The following is a 20,421-nucleotide window of genomic DNA, read 5'->3' as shown; positions in this document are numbered from 1 at the left end:
GAATGTTACTTCAACTGTCGAAGTAACATTACTCTTCAGGTTTCTGGTGAGCCTGCATGAGTTCATCTGAGTTCACCAGAATCTGACCCGGTGGCTCCGATGACAACTTCATGACTGTTTCCGTAACACTTTTAGACTTTTATTTTGAAACTCAGCAGCGGCTGTTCCCCGGAAGCTGTATCGTTCACTGAGGCTAACTTCACAGCATGTGATCAAGATGGCGTCTATCAGAAACACGTCTGTCATCAGAGTCTCTGTGTTGTGTTCACGGTGTGTGTGTGTGTGTGTGTGTGTGTGTGTGTGTGTGTGTGTGTGTGTGTGTGTGTGTGTGTGTGTGTGTGTGTGTGTGTGTGTGTGTGTGTGTGTGTGAGAGCTCCATCCGGGTCTCTGTGTGTCCGGATGAACCTTCTGAATGGACTTTTCTCTCGATGGTTCTCCTCTGACTCATCTCCCGGTAGCCTAGGAAGCTGTTGAAATTAGCTTAGCATGCTAGCTGGGACGGAAGTGATGAACGCAGCGCTAGTCAGAGTGACTGTTTGATGGAGAGCGAACGGTGTTTCTGACGGAGTTCGTGTGGAGAACAAGTTCGTGTCGTTGTGTGAACATGTCTAAAGTCCAAATGCTGAGATGTTTAGTCAACCAGCGACTAACTGCGGCTGCTGAAGAGATATTTGGTGTGTTTGAAAGAACGATAGCAGAGTACGAGGAGGAACTTTGTCGTTCAAAAGAGGAGAACGAGCGACAACGGAAACTACTGGACGCTGTTTTCAACCCTCAGCTTCGGTTACACAGAGCAGGTTGGTTCTCTTCACTTCTTTAGTTGATTTTAAGGATTTGCTTCCTTCCTCGATTCCTCGAAATATAAATGCGTCACATCCGGTGTTACGGTTTATCAAGGGACCCTGTTAACTGGCGACCTTCAGCCGAATGCGTCTGCTGTTGAAAGCAGGAGGAGAACAGGTGTCAGTGCAGTACAGTGTCAAACCTTCTCACAGTCTTTGGTCTAAACATGGAAACGAGTCCACTCACGTTTGAAACGTCGCCTGTTGTTTATGTTGAAACAGGAAGTGAGCGCGTGGTCCTTCCTTCAAAACAATAAAGTTGGTAAAAAAACAAACAAACACATAATCGTCTTTGGAGCCTGTTTTGTGCAAACATGTGTTATGTAGAAGAACTCTGAAGCACAGTTAAAAAATACATAAAATAATTGTATATACGGGATTCAAACTCGAATCAATGAGCAGACAAATAGTCCAGCAGCAGCACCACTACGCCGCGGTCGACACATCATTCTTGGAGGCATACATTAAAACAAGTTAAAACACGGTGTCCAGCTGGCTGATGGAACATTAATCTGAAATCTTTGGCTGTTAAATCGTATCTTGTTCATTGCAGCAGCAGCATTGGTGGATCTGTTTAGTAGCATCTTGTTCTATACAGAGTTTTCCTGCTTCATACGAATAGAGACAAGAGATTAGAGGCTGTATAAAATAAGTTGGTTCCTCAGGCTCTGCCCAAACCTTTTTAAGTTCTCTCTAAATCCCCTGGTACGTCACGTTGAAGCTTTTCATTTTGTTGTATGGTACTGTATACTACTATTATTGCCTTGTTAATCGTCTACATTGCTTCGTAATCATGCCTGGACTGATGCTCGATATAACTCTTGGTTTCGTTTGGTCCGAATTGCTTTCTTGCTGCTCACTTTTATCTGTTATTTGCGGTCATAGTGGACCTCGGCATTCCATTCACGTCATCTAAAATCCATCCGGTCATTGCTGTTAATATTTGATTATTAATTAACATAATTCAACTAATTACTCAAATTCACATATTCTACCAAATACACCCATATTCATTGTTTTCTGATCTTTGGGGTCATATCCATCATATCTGTTCAGATATCCAGTCCATTTCTGTAAGCGGTTCACAATCTCGTATTCTCATAAATGTCGTCAGATGCTATGTGCCTCATTTTCATTGCTTCTGTAATTGCCCCCAACCCTTGTGCTCCGATATGTGGTTCAGATCTATCATATTACTAATTCTCAACCCTTAATTTGTCGAGTTAGATCTGAAGCTGTGGCATCTCTACATGATGCCTCTCTCTCTCCCCACGGAGCTTCTGGTACTTCTGTCCCTCATCACTCATCCCGCTGCATTGTTCAATGCTTCTCTTATAAACCGTTCGTTTGTCTGCATATCCCCGAGCTAAGGAGGATCCTAAAGTCTGTGATTTAATTTCATGATTAGTTACGTTGCTGGATTTTTTTGGAAGAGAGAACGGCTGCTGTAACAGCTGAATGATTTATTTTCCTCCCTGTCAGCCTGTTTGTGTTGAGTTATATACAAATACATTTGTTTACATTTCGGTTGTAAATCAGATGAACTCATTGAGAAACCGTTCCATCATTAATGGTTCTTTTGCTGAATTTCTTCTCTATTTTTGAACTACATCTGATTGTTTGCACTCTTTTATTATTTTCTGTTTAAGTTTAGTCTGAGAGGTGGTCAGTAACGTGTCTGTACTTCATTCTGTCCTGCAGACGTCCAGCAGCTGTTGGTGGTTAAAGAAGAGGTTCCTCCTGAGCAGCAGGACTGGAGCTCCAGTCTGGACCAGGAGGACCCAGAGCCCCCACACATTAAAGAGGACCAGGAGGAACTCTGGACCAGTCAGGAGAGAGAGCAGCTTCAAGGTCTGGAGGAGGCTGATATCAAGTTCTCATTCACTCCTGTGAAGAGTGAAGATGATGAAGAGAAACCTCAGTCATCACATCTTCATCAAAGACAAACTGAACAGATGGAAACAGAAGCTGATGGAGAGGACTGTGGAGGACCAGAACCAGACAGGAACTCAGATCCAGATAGACATTTCCAACTATCCAGCAGTGACAAAGCCTCACAATGTAACAAACAACAAACTGATGACAGTGTTGACTGGAAGGAGACCAGAGAACCTCAGTCAGGTTTAAACTCTCTGAATAATGAAGTTTCTGTCAGTGATTCCAGATGTAGCGCTGGAGAGAAACCATTTCGCTGCTCTGAGTGTGGGAAAAGATTTGGCAAAGGAAGATGTCTGAAGAGACACATGATAATTCACACAGGAGAGAGACCATTCAGTTGCTCACTTTGCAGTAAAAGGTTTATACAAAAAGTACATCTGGCAGACCACATGGCCCGTCACATCGGGGTGAAACCGTTTAGTTGCTTAGTTTGCGGTAAAGGATTCATACAAAAGCGAGAGCTGACGTTCCACATGGCACGTCACACAGGGGAGAAACCATTCAGTTGCTCAGTCTGTAAGAAGTCTTTTGCACAGCGAGGGAATTTACAGACACACATGAGAATCCACACACGAGAGAGACCTTTCAAGTGCTCGGTGTGTGGTCAAAGCTTTTTGCAAAAAGCATATCTGAAGAGACACATGATAACTCACACCGGAGAGAAACCCTACAGCTGCTCCGTTTGCAAGAAATCTTTTGCACAGAGAGGAAATTTACAGACACACACGAGAATTCACACAGGTGAGAAACCATTCATCTGCTCACTGTGTGAGAAAACTTTTATCAAAAGTGGAAACCTAAAGGTACACATGAGAACTCATACGGGAGAGAAACCATCTGGTTGCTGCTAATGGAGGACCAGAGCCAGCCAGGAACTTAGATCCAGATAGACATTTGACTGATAACAGATACGATTGGGATTAGGGAGGCCCGGTGAGGAAATTTTACCACCGTATGATAAACACAGCTAGAGCTGATTGCGACCACTCAAGACTGTGATTCCACCAGACTGCTCTGATATTTGTTATGAGGGTCTTTGGTTCTCTTTTGTCCTGGTCTCACTGTAAGGGAAACAACAATGTTTGTAGTGTGACATGTGAAGAGTCTCCTAAACAACTTTAACTCTTAACAGACTCACATAGTGGTTTCTTTTAGGGGAGACAGAGAATCTTTAAGGGGAGATGGCAGGTCAACAGTATATATTCATATATACTGTGTGTGTGTGTGTGTGTGTGTATATATACAGTTGTGGTCAAAAGTTTACATACACTTGTAAAGAACATAATGTCATGGCTCTCTTGAGTTTCCAGTTATTTCTACAACTCTGATTTTTCTCTGATAGAGTGATTGGAACAGATACTTCTTTGTCACAAAAAACATTCATGAAGTTTGGTTCTTTCATGACTTTATTATGGGTTAACAGAAAAAGTGACAAAATCTGCTGGGTCAAAAATATACATACAGCAACATGAATTAGCAATTTTGGTGACTTAGAAAGTTGTGTCAATGAAATGAGCTTCATAGCATGGCCTCTTAACTTCTTGTGAGTGATTATGAGTGACTACAGCCGGTGACTTCTCTGAGGCCATTTAAATAGGGCTCATTGGATACAAACGCCCACAAACGCTACAATGGGAAAGTCAAAGGAGCTCAGCATGGATCTGAAAAAGCCAATCATTGACTTGAACAAGTCAGGAAAGTCACTTGGAGCCATTTCAAAGCAGCTGCAGGTCCAAAGAGCAACAGTGCAAACAATTGTTTGTAAGTATAAAGTGCATGGCACTGTTTTGTCACTGCCACGATCAGGAAGAAAACGCAAGCTATCACCTGCTGCTGAGAGAAAATTGGTCAGGAGGGTGAAGAGTCAACCGAGAACCACCAAAAAGCAGATCTGCCAAGAATTAGAAGCTGCTGGAACACAGGTGTCAGTGTCCACAGTCAAGCGTGTTTTGCATCTCCATGGACTGAGAGGCTGCCGTGCAAGAAGGAAGCCCTCGCTCCAAAAACGGCACCTTAAGGCTCGACTGAAGTTTGCTGCTGATCACGTGGACAAAGATAAGACCTTCTGGAGGAAAGTTCTGTGGTCAGACGAAACAAAAATCGAGCTGTTTGGCCACAATGCCCAGCAATATGTTTGGAGGAGAAAAGGTGAGGCCTTTAACCCCAAGAACACCATGCCTACCGTCAAGCACGGTGGTGGTAGTATTATGCTGTGGGGCTGTTTTGCTGCCAATGGAACTGGTGCTTTACAGAGAGTAAATGGGATAATGAAGAAGGAGGATTACCTTCAAATTCTTCAAGATAACCTAAAATCATCAGCCCAAAGGTTGGGTCTTGGGCGCAGTTGGGTGTTCCAACAGGACAATGACCCCAAACACACATCAAAAGTGGTAATGGAATGGCTAAATCAGGCTACAATTAGGGTTTTAGAATGGCCTTCCCAAAGTCCTGACTTAAATCCCACTGAGAACATGTGGACAATGCTGAAGAAACAAGTCCATGTCAGAAAGCCATCAAATGTAACTGAACTGCACCAATTCTGTCAAGAGGAGTGGTCAAAGATTCAACGAGAAGCTTGCCAGAAGCTTGTGGATGGCTACCAAAAGCGCCTAATTGAAGTGAAAATGGCCAAGGGACATGTAAACAAATATTAGCACTGCTGTATGTATATTTTTGACCCAGCAGATTTGATCACTTTTTCTGTTAACCCATAATAAAGTCATGAAAGAACCAAACTTCATGAATGTTTTTTGTGACAAAGAAGTATCTGTTCCAATCACTCTATCAGAGAAAAATCAGAGTTGTAGAAATAACGGGGAAACTCAAGAGAGCCATGACATTATGTTCTTTACAAGTGTATGTAAACTTTTGACCACAACTGTATATATCTATATATATTTATATATAGATATATATATATATATATACATATATATACATTTAGTGGTATACGTCATCTGAAAGCTTGAAATATCAAGGTTAATTTGAGATGTAGTTCATCAGTGTGTGTTCATTTGTCCTAATCATGAACCAGAAATAAAAATTAATTAATTAAGAAATAAAAAATGATTGTGCTTTGAACATTATGATGGAGGTATATGAGTTGTTGCAGCAATTTCTGCATTGATGCCATTTAATACACATATTTGGTGCTAAATTTAACAGTTTTTGACTTGAGAATTGATAATAATAATATGATCAAAAATCCCTCCTAAATACCACATTTAGACACCAAGACCTCGAGGAACACCATAGAAAAAACTTCTGATATTTGGAGATTTCTAAAAAAAAATTCAATTTTTTTTGGCGATTGGATGGCGAGCACTACTGTTGTGGAAACTTCTTTTTAAAATTACTAATCGACATTCTCTGAAGGCCCTCGGTCTGTAGTTTGTGGTTGGTAAATTTCAAGAGGCTGTGATTATCCTAAAGGTCACAACAGGTCATTTTATAGTCAAGTCTCAAAAATACGTCACGTTAGCGTAGTCGAAAGAACACATTCTTACTGAATTCAAACAACTGCTTGTGTTTATCATAAAGTGGGCTTGTCTCTAAAAGGGTGACTCGTTGGTACCATAGAGCCCATTTTCATAGAGGTCAAGGGGACCCCTTTTAAGAGCGGTTCATAAGTGTACTTGGTACCAGAAAACACTGTGATCGACTTTGTGGTCGTATCATCAGATCTGCGGACGTACGTCTTGGACACTCGGGTGACGAGAGGAGCAGAGCTGTCAACTGATCACCACCTGGTGGTGAGTTGGATCAGATGGCGTGAGAGGCCTCTGGAATAGTTCTTCATGCATCCCGGCGGAGGCTGGGGACGTGGAATCAGAGTGGGCCATGTTCAGAGCCTCCATTGTGGAAGCGGCCGCTCACAAGGTCATCGGTGACTGTCGTGACGGCAACCTAAAAACCCGCTGGTGGACTCCATCGGTGAAGAAGGCCGTCAAGCTGAAGAAGGAGGCCTTTTGGGCTTAGCTGGCCCAGGGGTCAGTTGTCCTTTTCTTTAAAAATTGTATTATGCTATATTATGACTTACTATTCATTGACTTTTTATGACATATTATACTACAACGATCTTTTTACTTTTTGTGAAGTACTATATTATGAATTTATTTTTGTCTTTTTTTGACGTACTATATTATGACTTTTTTATGACATACTATACTATGACTTTTTTATGACTTACTATACTATGACTTTTTTATGACTTACTATACTATGACTTTTTTATGACATACTATACTATGACTTTTTTATGACATACTATACTATGACTTTTTTCGACATGCTATACTATGACTTTTTCGACATGCTATACTATGACTTTTTTCGACATACTATACTATGACTTTTTTCGACATACTATACTATGACTTTTTTATGACATACTATACTATGACTTTTTTCGACATACTATACTATGACTTTTTTCGACTTGCTATACTATGACTTTTTTATGACATACTATACTATGACTTTTTTATGACATACTATACTATGACTTTTTTATGACATACTATACCATGACTTTTTTCGACATACTTTACTATGACTTTTTTCAACATGCTGTACTATGACTTTTTTATGACATACTATACTATGACTTTTTTCGACATACTATACTATGACTTTTTTATGACATACTATACTATGACTTTTTTCGACATGCTATATTATGACTTTTTTTCGACATGCTATACTATGACTTTTTTATGACATACTATACTATGACTTTTTTCGACATGCTATACTATGACTTTTTTCGACATACTATACTATGACTTTTTTCGACATACTATACTATGACTTTTTTATGACATACTATACTATGACTTTTTTATGACATACTATACTATGACTTTTTTCGACATGCTGTACTATGACTTTTTTCGACTTGCTATACTATGACTTTTTTATGACATACTATACCATGACTTTTTTCGACATACTTTACTATGACTTTTTATGACATACTATACTATGACTTTTTTCGACTTGCTATACTATGACTTTTTTCGACATACTATACTATGACTTTTTTCGACATACTATACTATGACTTTTTTATGACATACTATACTATGACTTTTTTATGACATACTATACTATGACTTTTTTATGACATACTATACTATGACTTTTTTATGACATACTATACTATGACTTTTTTCGACTTGCTATACTATGACTTTTTTTCGACTTGCTATACTACGACTTTTTTATGACATACTATACTATGACTTTTTTCGACATGCTATACTATGACTTTTTTTCGACATGCTATACTATGACTTTTTTATGACATACTATACTATGACTTTTTTATGACATACTATACTATGACTTTTTTCGACATGCTATACTATGACTTTTTCGACATGCTATACTATGACTTTTTTCGACATACTATACTATGACTTTTTTCGACATACTATACTATGACTTTTTTATGACATACTATACTATGACTTTTTTCGACATACTATACTATGACTTTTTTCGACATACTATACTATGACTTTTTTATGACATACTATACTATGACTTTTTTATGACATACTTTACTATGACTTTTTTCGACTTGCTATACTATGACTTTTTTATGACATACTATACCATGACTTTTTTCGACATACTTTACTATGACTTTTTTCAACATGCTGTACTATGACTTTTTTATGACATACTATACTATGACTTTTTTCGACTTGCTATACTATGACTTTTTTCGACTTGCTATACTATGACTTTTTCAACATGCTATACTATGACTTTTTTATGACATACTATACTATGACTTTTTTATGACATACTATACTATGACTTTTTTATGACATACTATACTATGACTTTTTTATGACATACTATACTATGACTTTTTTATGACATACTATACTATGACTTTTTTCGACTTGCTATACTATGACTTTTTTATGACATACTATACCATGACTTTTTTCGACATACTTTACTATGACTTTTTTCAACATGCTGTACTATGACTTTTTTATGACATACTATACTATGACTTTTTTCGACATACTATACTATGACTTTTTTCGACTTGCTATATGACTTTTTTCAACATGCTGTACTATGACTTTTTTATGACATACTATACTATGACTTTTTTCGACATGCTATACTATGACTTTTTTCGACATGCTATACTATGACTTTTTTCGACATACTATACTATGACTTTTTTCGACATACTATACTATGACTTTTTTCGACATGCTGTACTATGACTTTTTTCGACTTGCTATACTATGACTTTTTTATGACATACTATACCATGACTTTTTTCGACATACTTTACTATGACTTTTTATGACATACTATACTATGACTTTTTTCGACTTGCTATACTATGACTTTTTTCGACATACTATACTATGACTTTTTTCGACATACTATACTATGACTTTTTTATGACATACTATACTATGACTTTTTTATGACATACTATACTATGACTTTTTTATGACATACTATACTATGACTTTTATGACATACTATACTATGACTTTTTTCGACTTGCTATACTATGACTTTTTTTCGACTTGCTATACTACGACTTTTTTATGACATACTATACTATGACTTTTTTCGACATGCTATACTATGACTTTTTTTCGACATGCTATACTATGACTTTTTTATGACATACTATACTATGACTTTTTTATGACATACTATACTATGACTTTTTTATGACATACTATACTATGACTTTTTTCGACATGCTACACTATGACTTTTTCGACATGCTATACTATGACTTTTTCCGACATACTATACTATGACTTTTTTCGACATACTATACTATGACTTTTTTATGACATACTATACTATGACTTTTTTCGACATACTATACTATGACTTTTTTCGACATACTTTACTATGACTTTTTTCAACATGCTGTACTATGACTTTTTTATGACATACTATACTATGACTTTTTTCGACTTGCTATACTATGACTTTTTTCGACTTGCTATACTATGACTTTTTCAACATGCTATACTATGACTTTTTTATGACATACTATACTATGACTTTTTTATGACATACTATACTATGACTTTTTTATGACATACTATACTATGACTTTTTTATGACATACTATACTATGACTTTTTTATGACATACTATACTATGACTTTTTTCGACTTGCTATACTATGACTTTTTTATGACATACTATACCATGACTTTTTTTGACATACTTTACTATGACTTTTTTCAACATGCTGTACTATGACTTTTTTATGACATACTATACTATGACTTTTTTCGACATACTATACTATGACTTTTTTCGACTTGCTATATGACTTTTTTCAACATGCTGTACTATGACTTTTTTATGACATACTATACTATGACTTTTTTCGACATGCTATATTATGACTTTTTTTCGACATACTATACTATGACTTTTTTTATGACATACTATACTATGACTTTTTTCGACTTGCTATATGACTTTTTTCAACATGCTATACTATGACTTTTTTATGACATACTATACTATGACTTTTTTCGACATGCTATACTATGACTTTTTTCGACATACTATACTATGACTTTTTTCGACATACTATACTATGACTTTTTTATGACATACTATACTATGACTTTTTATGACATACTATACTATGACTTTTTTCGACATGCTGTACTATGACTTTTTTCGACATACTATACTATGACTTTTTTCGACTTGCTATACTATGACTTTTTTATGACATACTATACTATGACTTTTTTATGACATACTATACTATGACTTTTTTATGACATACTATACCATGACTTTTTTCGACATACTTTACTATGACTTTTTTCAACATGCTGTACTATGACTTTTTTATGACATACTATACTATGACTTTTTTCGACATACTATACTATGACTTTTTTATGACATACTATACTATGACTTTTTTCGACATGCTATATTATGACTTTTTTTCGACATGCTATACTATGACTTTTTTATGACATACTATACTATGACTTTTTTCGACATGCTATACTATGACTTTTTTCGACATACTATACTATGACTTTTTTCGACATACTATACTATGACTTTTTTATGACATACTATACTATGACTTTTTTATGACATACTATACTATGACTTTTTTCGACATGCTGTACTATGACTTTTTTCGACTTGCTATACTATGACTTTTTTATGACATACTATACCATGACTTTTTTTGACATACTTTACTATGACTTTTTATGACATACTATACTATGACTTTTTTCGACTTGCTATACTATGACTTTTTTCGACATACTATACTATGACTTTTTTCGACATACTATACTATGACTTTTTTATGACATACTATACTATGACTTTTTTATGACATACTATACTATGACTTTTTTATGACATACTATACTATGACTTTTTTATGACATACTATACTATGACTTTTTTCGACATGCTGTACTATGACTTTTTTCGACTTGCTATACTATGACTTTTTTCGACATACTATACCATGACTTTTTTTGACATACTTTACTATGACTTTTTATGACATACTATACTATGACTTTTTTCGACTTGCTATACTATGACTTTTTTCGACATACTATACTATGACTTTTTTCGACATACTATACTATGACTTTTTTATGACATACTATACTATGACTTTTTTATGACATACTATACTATGACTTTTTTATGACATACTATACTATGACTTTTTTATGACATACTATACTATGACTTTTTTCGACTTGCTATACTATGACTTTTTTTCGACTTGCTATACTACGACTTTTTTATGACATACTATACTATGACTTTTTTCGACATGCTATACTATGACTTTTTTTCGACATGCTATACTATGACTTTTTTATGACATACTATACTATGACTTTTTTATGACATACTATACTATGACTTTTTTCGACATGCTATACTATGACTTTTTCGACATGCTATACTATGACTTTTTCGACATACTATACTATGACTTTTTTCGACATACTATACTATGACTTTTTTATGACATACTATACTATGACTTTTTTCGACATACTATACTATGACTTTTTTCGACATACTATACTATGACTTTTTTATGACATACTATACTATGACTTTTTTATGACATACTTTACTATGACTTTTTTCGACTTGCTATACTATGACTTTTTTATGACATACTATACCATGACTTTTTTCGACATACTTTACTATGACTTTTTTCAACATGCTGTACTATGACTTTTTTATGACATACTATACTATGACTTTTTTCGACTTGCTATACTATGACTTTTTTCGACTTGCTATACTATGACTTTTTCAACATGCTATACTATGACTTTTTTATGACATACTATACTATGACTTTTTTATGACATACTATACTATGACTTTTTTATGACATACTATACTATGACTTTTTTATGACATACTATACTATGACTTTTTTATGACATACTATACTATGACTTTTTTCGACTTGCTATACTATGACTTTTTTATGACATACTATACCATGACTTTTTTCGACATACTTTACTATGACTTTTTTCAACATGCTGTACTATGACTTTTTTATGACATACTATACTATGACTTTTTTCGACATACTATACTATGACTTTTTTCGACTTGCTATATGACTTTTTTCAACATGCTGTACTATGACTTTTTTATGACATACTATACTATGACTTTTTTCGACATGCTATACTATGACTTTTTTCGACATGCTATACTATGACTTTTTTCGACATACTATACTATGACTTTTTTCGACATACTATACTATGACTTTTTTCGACATGCTGTACTATGACTTTTTTCGACTTGCTATACTATGACTTTTTTATGACATACTATACCATGACTTTTTTCGACATACTTTACTATGACTTTTTATGACATACTATACTATGACTTTTTTCGACTTGCTATACTATGACTTTTTTCGACATACTATACTATGACTTTTTTCGACATACTATACTATGACTTTTTTATGACATACTATACTATGACTTTTTTATGACATACTATACTATGACTTTTTTATGACATACTATACTATGACTTTTATGACATACTATACTATGACTTTTTTCGACTTGCTATACTATGACTTTTTTTCGACTTGCTATACTACGACTTTTTTATGACATACTATACTATGACTTTTTTCGACATGCTATACTATGACTTTTTTTCGACATGCTATACTATGACTTTTTTATGACATACTATACTATGACTTTTTTATGACATACTATACTATGACTTTTTTATGACATACTATACTATGACTTTTTTCGACATGCTACACTATGACTTTTTCGACATGCTATACTATGACTTTTTCCGACATACTATACTATGACTTTTTTCGACATACTATACTATGACTTTTTTATGACATACTATACTATGACTTTTTTCGACATACTATACTATGACTTTTTTCGACATACTTTACTATGACTTTTTTCAACATGCTGTACTATGACTTTTTTATGACATACTATACTATGACTTTTTTCGACTTGCTATACTATGACTTTTTTCGACTTGCTATACTATGACTTTTTCAACATGCTATACTATGACTTTTTTATGACATACTATACTATGACTTTTTTATGACATACTATACTATGACTTTTTTATGACATACTATACTATGACTTTTTTATGACATACTATACTATGACTTTTTTATGACATACTATACTATGACTTTTTTCGACTTGCTATACTATGACTTTTTTATGACATACTATACCATGACTTTTTTTGACATACTTTACTATGACTTTTTTCAACATGCTGTACTATGACTTTTTTATGACATACTATACTATGACTTTTTTCGACATACTATACTATGACTTTTTTCGACTTGCTATATGACTTTTTTCAACATGCTGTACTATGACTTTTTTATGACATACTATACTATGACTTTTTTCGACATGCTATATTATGACTTTTTTTCGACATACTATACTATGACTTTTTTTATGACATACTATACTATGACTTTTTTCGACTTGCTATATGACTTTTTTCAACATGCTATACTATGACTTTTTTATGACATACTATACTATGACTTTTTTCGACATGCTATACTATGACTTTTTTCGACATACTATACTATGACTTTTTTCGACATACTATACTATGACTTTTTTATGACATACTATACTATGACTTTTTATGACATACTATACTATGACTTTTTTCGACATGCTGTACTATGACTTTTTTCGACATACTATACTATGATTTTTTTCGACATACTATACTATGACTTTTTTATGACATACTATACTATGACTTTTTTCGACTTGCTATACTATGACTTTTTTCGACATACTATACTATGACTTTTTTATGACATACTATACTGTGACCTTTTTTATGACATACTATACTATGACTTTTTTTGACATACTATACTATGACTTTTTATGACATACTATACTATGACTTTTTTATGACATACTATACTATGACTTTTTTATGACATACTATACTATGACTTTTTTCGACTTGCTATACTATGACTTTTTTCGACATACTATACTATGACTTTTTTCGACATACTATACTATGACTTTTTTATGACATACTATACTATGACTTTTTTATGACATACTATACTTTGACTTTTTTCGACTTGCTATACGATGACTTTTTTCGACATACTATACTATGACTGTTTTATGACATACTATACTGTGACCTTTTTTATGACATACTATACTATGACTTTTTTATGACATACTATACTATGACTTTTTTCGACATGCTGTACTATGACTTTTTTCGACTTGCTATACTATGACTTTTTTCGACTTGCTATACTATGACTTTTTCAACATGCTATACTATGACTTTTTTATGACATACTATACTATGACTTTTTTATGACATACTATACTATGACTTTTTTATGACATACTATACTATGACTTTTTTATGACATACTATACTATGACTTTTTTTGACTTGCTATACTATGACTTTTTTATGACATACTATACCATGACTTTTTTCGACATACTTTACTATGACTTTTTTCAACATGCTGTACTATGAATTTTTTATGACATACTATACTATGACTTTTTTCAACATACTATACTATGACTTTTTTCGACATACTATACTATGACTTTTTTATGACATACTATACTATGACTTTTTTCGACATGCTATATTATGACTTTTTTTCGACATGCTATACTATGACTTTTTTATGACATACTATACTATGACTTTTTTCGACATGCTATACTATGACTTTTTTCGACATGCTATACTATGACTTTTTTCGACATACTATACTATGACTTTTTTCGACATACTATACTATGACTTTTTTATGACATACTATACTATGACTTTTTTATGACATACTATACTATGACTTTTTTATGACATACTATACTTTGACTTTTTTCGACTTGCTATACGATGACTTTTTTCGACATACTATACTATGACTGTTTTATGACATACTATACTGTGACCTTTTTTATGACATACTATACTATGACTTTTTTATGACATACTATACTATGACTTTTTTCGACATGCTGTACTATGACTTTTTTCGACTTGCTATACTATGACTTTTTTCGACTTGCTATACTATGACTTTTTCAACATGCTATACTATGACTTTTTTATGACATACTATACTATGACTTTTTTATGACATACTATACTATGACTTTTTTATGACATACTATACTATGACTTTTTTATGACATACTATACTATGACTTTTTTTGACTTGCTATACTATGACTTTTTTATGACATACTATACCATGACTTTTTTCGACATACTTTACTATGACTTTTTTCAACATGCTGTACTATGAATTTTTTATGACATACTATACTATGACTTTTTTCAACATACTATACTATGACTTTTTTCGACATACTATACTATGACTTTTTTATGACATACTATACTATGACTTTTTTCGACATGCTATATTATGACTTTTTTTCGACATGCTATACTATGACTTTTTTATGACATACTATACTATGACTTTTTTCGACATGCTATACTATGACTTTTTTCGACATGCTATACTATGACTTTTTTCGACATACTATACTATGACTTTTTTCGACATACTATACTATGACTTTTTTATGACATACTATACTATGACTTTTTTATGACATACTATACTATGACTTTTTTCGACATGCTGTACTATGACTTTTTTCGACTTGCTATACTATGACTTTTTTATGACATACTATACCATGACTTTTTTCGACATACTTTACTATGACTTTTTATGACATACTATACTATGACTTTTTTCGACTTGCTATACTATGACTTTTTTCGACATACTATACTATGACTTTTTTATGACATACTATACTATGACTTTTTTATGACATACTATACTATGACTTTTTTATGACATACTATACTATGACTTTTTTATGACATACTATACTATGACTTTTTTCGACTTGCTATACTATGACTTTTTTTCGACTTGCTATACTACGACTTTTTTATGACATACTATACTATGACTTTTTTCGACATGCTATACTATGACTTTTTTTCGACATGCTATACTATGACTTTTTTATGACATACTATACTATGACTTTTTTATGACATACTATACTATGACTTTTTTATGACATACTATACTATGACTTTTTTCGACATGCTATACTATGACTTTTTCGACATGCTATACTATGACTTTTTTCGACATACTATACTATGACTTTTTTCGACATACTATACTATGACTTTTTTATGACATACTATACTATGACTTTTTTCGACATACTATACTATGACTTTTTTCGACATACTATACTATGACTTTTTTATGACATACTATACTATGACTTTTTTATGACATACTTTACTATGACTTTTTTCGACTTGCTATACTATGACTTTTTTATGACATACTATACCATGACTTTTTTCGACATACTTTACTATGACTTTTTTCAACATGCTGTACTATGACTTTTTTATGACATACTATACTATGACTTTTTTCGACTTGCTATACTATGACTTTTTTCGACTTGCTATACTATGACTTTTTCAACATGCTATACTATGACTTTTTTATGACATACTATACTATGACTTTTTTATGACATACTATACTATGACTTTTTTATGACATACTATACTATGACTTTTTTATGACATACTATACTATGACTTTTTTATGACATACTATACTATGACTTTTTTATGACATACTATACTATGACTTTTTTCGACTTGCTATACTATGACTTTTTTATGACATACTATACCATGACTTTTTTCGACATATTTACTATGACTTTTTTCAACATGCTGTACTATGACTTTTTTATGACATACTATACTATGACTTTTTTCGACATACTATACTATGACTTTTTTATGACATACTATACTATGACTTTTTTCGACTTGCTATATGACTTTTTTCAACATGCTGTACTATGACTTTTTTATGACATACTATACTATGACTTTTTTCGACATGCTATATTATGACTTTTTTTCGACATGCTATACTATGACTTTTTTATGACATACTATACTATGACTTTTTTCGACATACTATACTATGACTTTTTTATGACATACTATACTATGACTTTTTATGACATACTATACTATGACTTTTTTCGACATGCTGTACTATGACTTTTTTCGACATACTATACTATGATTTTTTTCGACATACTATACTATGACTTTTTTATGACATACTATACTATGACTTTTTTCGACTTGCTATACTATGACTTTTTTCGACATACTATACTATGACTTTTTTCGACATACTATACTATGACTTTTTTATGACATACTATACTATGACTTTTTTATGACATACTATACTATGACTGTTTTATGACATACTATACTGTGACCTTTTTTATGACATACTATACTATGACTTTTTTATGACATACTATACTTTGACTTTTTTCGACTTGCTATACTATGACTTTTTTCGACATACTATACTATGACTGTTTTATGACATACTATACTGTGACCTTTTTTATGACATACTATACTATGACTTTTTTTGACATACTATACTATGACTTTTTATGACATACTATACTATGACTTTTTTATGACATACTATACTATGACTTTTTTATGACATACTATACTATGACTTTTTTCGACTTGCTATACTATGACTTTTTTCGACATACTATACTATGACTTTTTTTGACATACTATACTATGACTTTTTTATGACATACTATACTATGACTTTTTTATGACATACTATACTTTGACTTTTTTCGACTTGCTATACTATGACTTTTTTCGACATACTATACTATGACTGTTTTATGACATACTATACTGTGACCTTTTTTATGACATACTATACTATGACTTTTTTATGACATACTATACTTTGACTTTTTTCGACTTGCTATACTATGACTTTTTTCGACATACTATATTATGACTGTTTTATGACATACTATACTATGACTTTTTTATGACATACTATACTGTGACCTTTTTTATGACATACTATACTATGACTTTTTTTCGACATACTATACTATGACTTTTTTCAACATACTATACTATGACTTTTTTCGACATACTATACTTTGACTTTTTTCGACATACTATACTTTGACTTTTTTCAACATACTATACTATGACGTTTTTCGACATACTATACTATGACTTTTTTTGACATACTATACTATGACTTTTTTATGACATACTATACTATGACTTTTTTTGACATACTATATTATGACTTTTTTCGACATACTATACTATGACTTTTTTATGACATACTATACTATGACTTTTTTCGACTTGCTATACTATGACTTTTTTCAACATACTATACTATGACTTTTTTCGACATACTATACTATGACTTTTTTATGACATACTGTATTATAACTTTTTTATGACTTACTATACTATGACTTTTTTATGACATACTATACTATGACTTTTTTCGACATGCTATACTATGACTTTTTTATGACTTACTATACTATGACTTTTTTATGACATACTATACTATGACTTTTTTCGACATGCTATACTATGACTTTTTTATGACATACTATACTATGACTTTTTTCGACATACTATACTATGACTTTTTTCGACTTGCTATACTATGACTTTTTTCAACATACTATACTATGACTTTTTTCGACATACTATACTATGACTTTTTTATGACATACTGTACTATGACTTTTTTATGACTTACTATACTATGACTTTTTTATGACATACTATACTATGACTTTTTTCGACATGCTATATTATGACTTTTTTATGACATACTATACTATGACTTTTTTCGACATACTATACTCTGACTTTTTTCGACTTGCTATACTATGACTTTTTTCAACATACTATACTATGACTTTTTTCGACATACTATACTATGACTTTTTTATGACTTACTATACTATGACTTTTTTCGACATGCTATACTATGACTTTTTTATGACATGCTATACTATGACTTTTTTATGACATACTATACTATGACTTTTTTCGACATGCTATACTATGATTTTTTTATGACATACTATACTATGACTTTTTTATGACATACTATACTATGACTTTTTTCGACATACTGTATTTATACAGTATATGTATGTATATATACACACAGATTATTTGGGTGTTTCTGGGTGATCATTATGAACATATGAAGGTTTGACTGACAACTCTATACTTTTTACTACATTTAATGAATATGTTTAATTAACAATAAGACTGATATTATTGTTATTTGTTGTTTGTCTGCTTTATGACAGATTAAAATCATGAGACCCAGTGAAGCTTAAGCTGTTTATTACAGATAAAATATCAGAAGAATAAACTTTTTTTGACATACTATACTATGACTTTTTTCGACATACTGTATTTATGTATATACAGTATATATATCTGTATATACACACACAGATTATTTGGGTGTTTCTGGGTGATCATTATGGACAACATGTGAAGGATTGACTGACAACTCTATACCGTTTACTACGTTTCAATCGGGAGAGACTTGTTTTTTAATTTAACAATGATTTATTATACAAGCAACAAATATGAAAAGTGCAAAGTCTTTGGCGATTGGACTCCATCCTGAAGTGATACCACAGAGGGTAGGGATCCTGAGGTCCAGTATGCCTGATCCCCCTGGAGTCCAGACCCTGGTGGTGGTGGTGGTGAAAGGCGTTGCTTCACCCTGATGATGAATCAGGAGCCTGACTGTGAACTGGCTGGAGGTGACCGGGTGGAGGAGGGTCGCATCTGCTAACGCTGAAATGACAAGCGACAGCAGCAGAGAGGAGAAGACTTTTTAAAGTTTAACAGCAACGATGTGATTGGTGTAAAGAAACCGTGAACAGAATCTGGTTGGTTACTTAACAGTACACGCCCCCAATCAGCTGATAGAGTAGCTACAGGGAGAAGAGAGACAGAGATTAGAATTTTTGTTTTCCTGACTGAACTTGCGCTTAAGCTTCATTCAATAAATATGTTTAATTAACAATAAGACTGATATTATTGT

At 32.7% G+C, this 20,421-nt stretch overlaps 1 protein-coding gene across 1 annotated transcript; it reads left to right on the top strand.

The window, feature by feature from the left end:
* Positions 1-250: 250 nt before the first annotated feature.
* LOC137889563 (gastrula zinc finger protein XlCGF26.1-like) lies at positions 251-4,040 on the top strand. The gene is made up of 2 exons (XM_068733480.1): positions 251-797; positions 2,544-4,040. Exons 1-2 carry the CDS (start codon positions 605-607, stop codon positions 3,629-3,631), a joined length of 1,281 nt encoding a protein of 426 aa, XP_068589581.1. The 5' UTR covers positions 251-604; the 3' UTR covers positions 3,632-4,040.
* The last annotated feature ends 16,381 nt before the right edge of the window (positions 4,041-20,421 follow it).

Source organism: Cebidichthys violaceus, unplaced genomic scaffold (assembly GCF_023349555.1).
Source record: "Cebidichthys violaceus isolate CVI_PGR_0920_01 unplaced genomic scaffold, fCebVio1.0.p SCAF_109, whole genome shotgun sequence".
Classification (NCBI taxonomy): domain Eukaryota; kingdom Metazoa; phylum Chordata; class Actinopteri; order Perciformes; family Stichaeidae; genus Cebidichthys; species Cebidichthys violaceus.
The sequence above is the reverse complement of the archived record's forward strand: the minus strand, read 5'-3'. Positions and strand labels throughout refer to the sequence as shown.

Bases quoted from the DNA above. Each gene is read 5' to 3' on its own strand.
- LOC137889563 (XM_068733480.1), top strand. From the start codon at position 605: ATGTCTAAAGTCCAAATGCTGAGATGTTTAGTCAACCAGCGACTAACT. The intron at 798-2,543 runs GTTGGTTCTCTT...TCTGTCCTGCAG, and splicing joins GCTTCGGTTACACAGAGCAG to ACGTCCAGCAGCTGTTGGTG.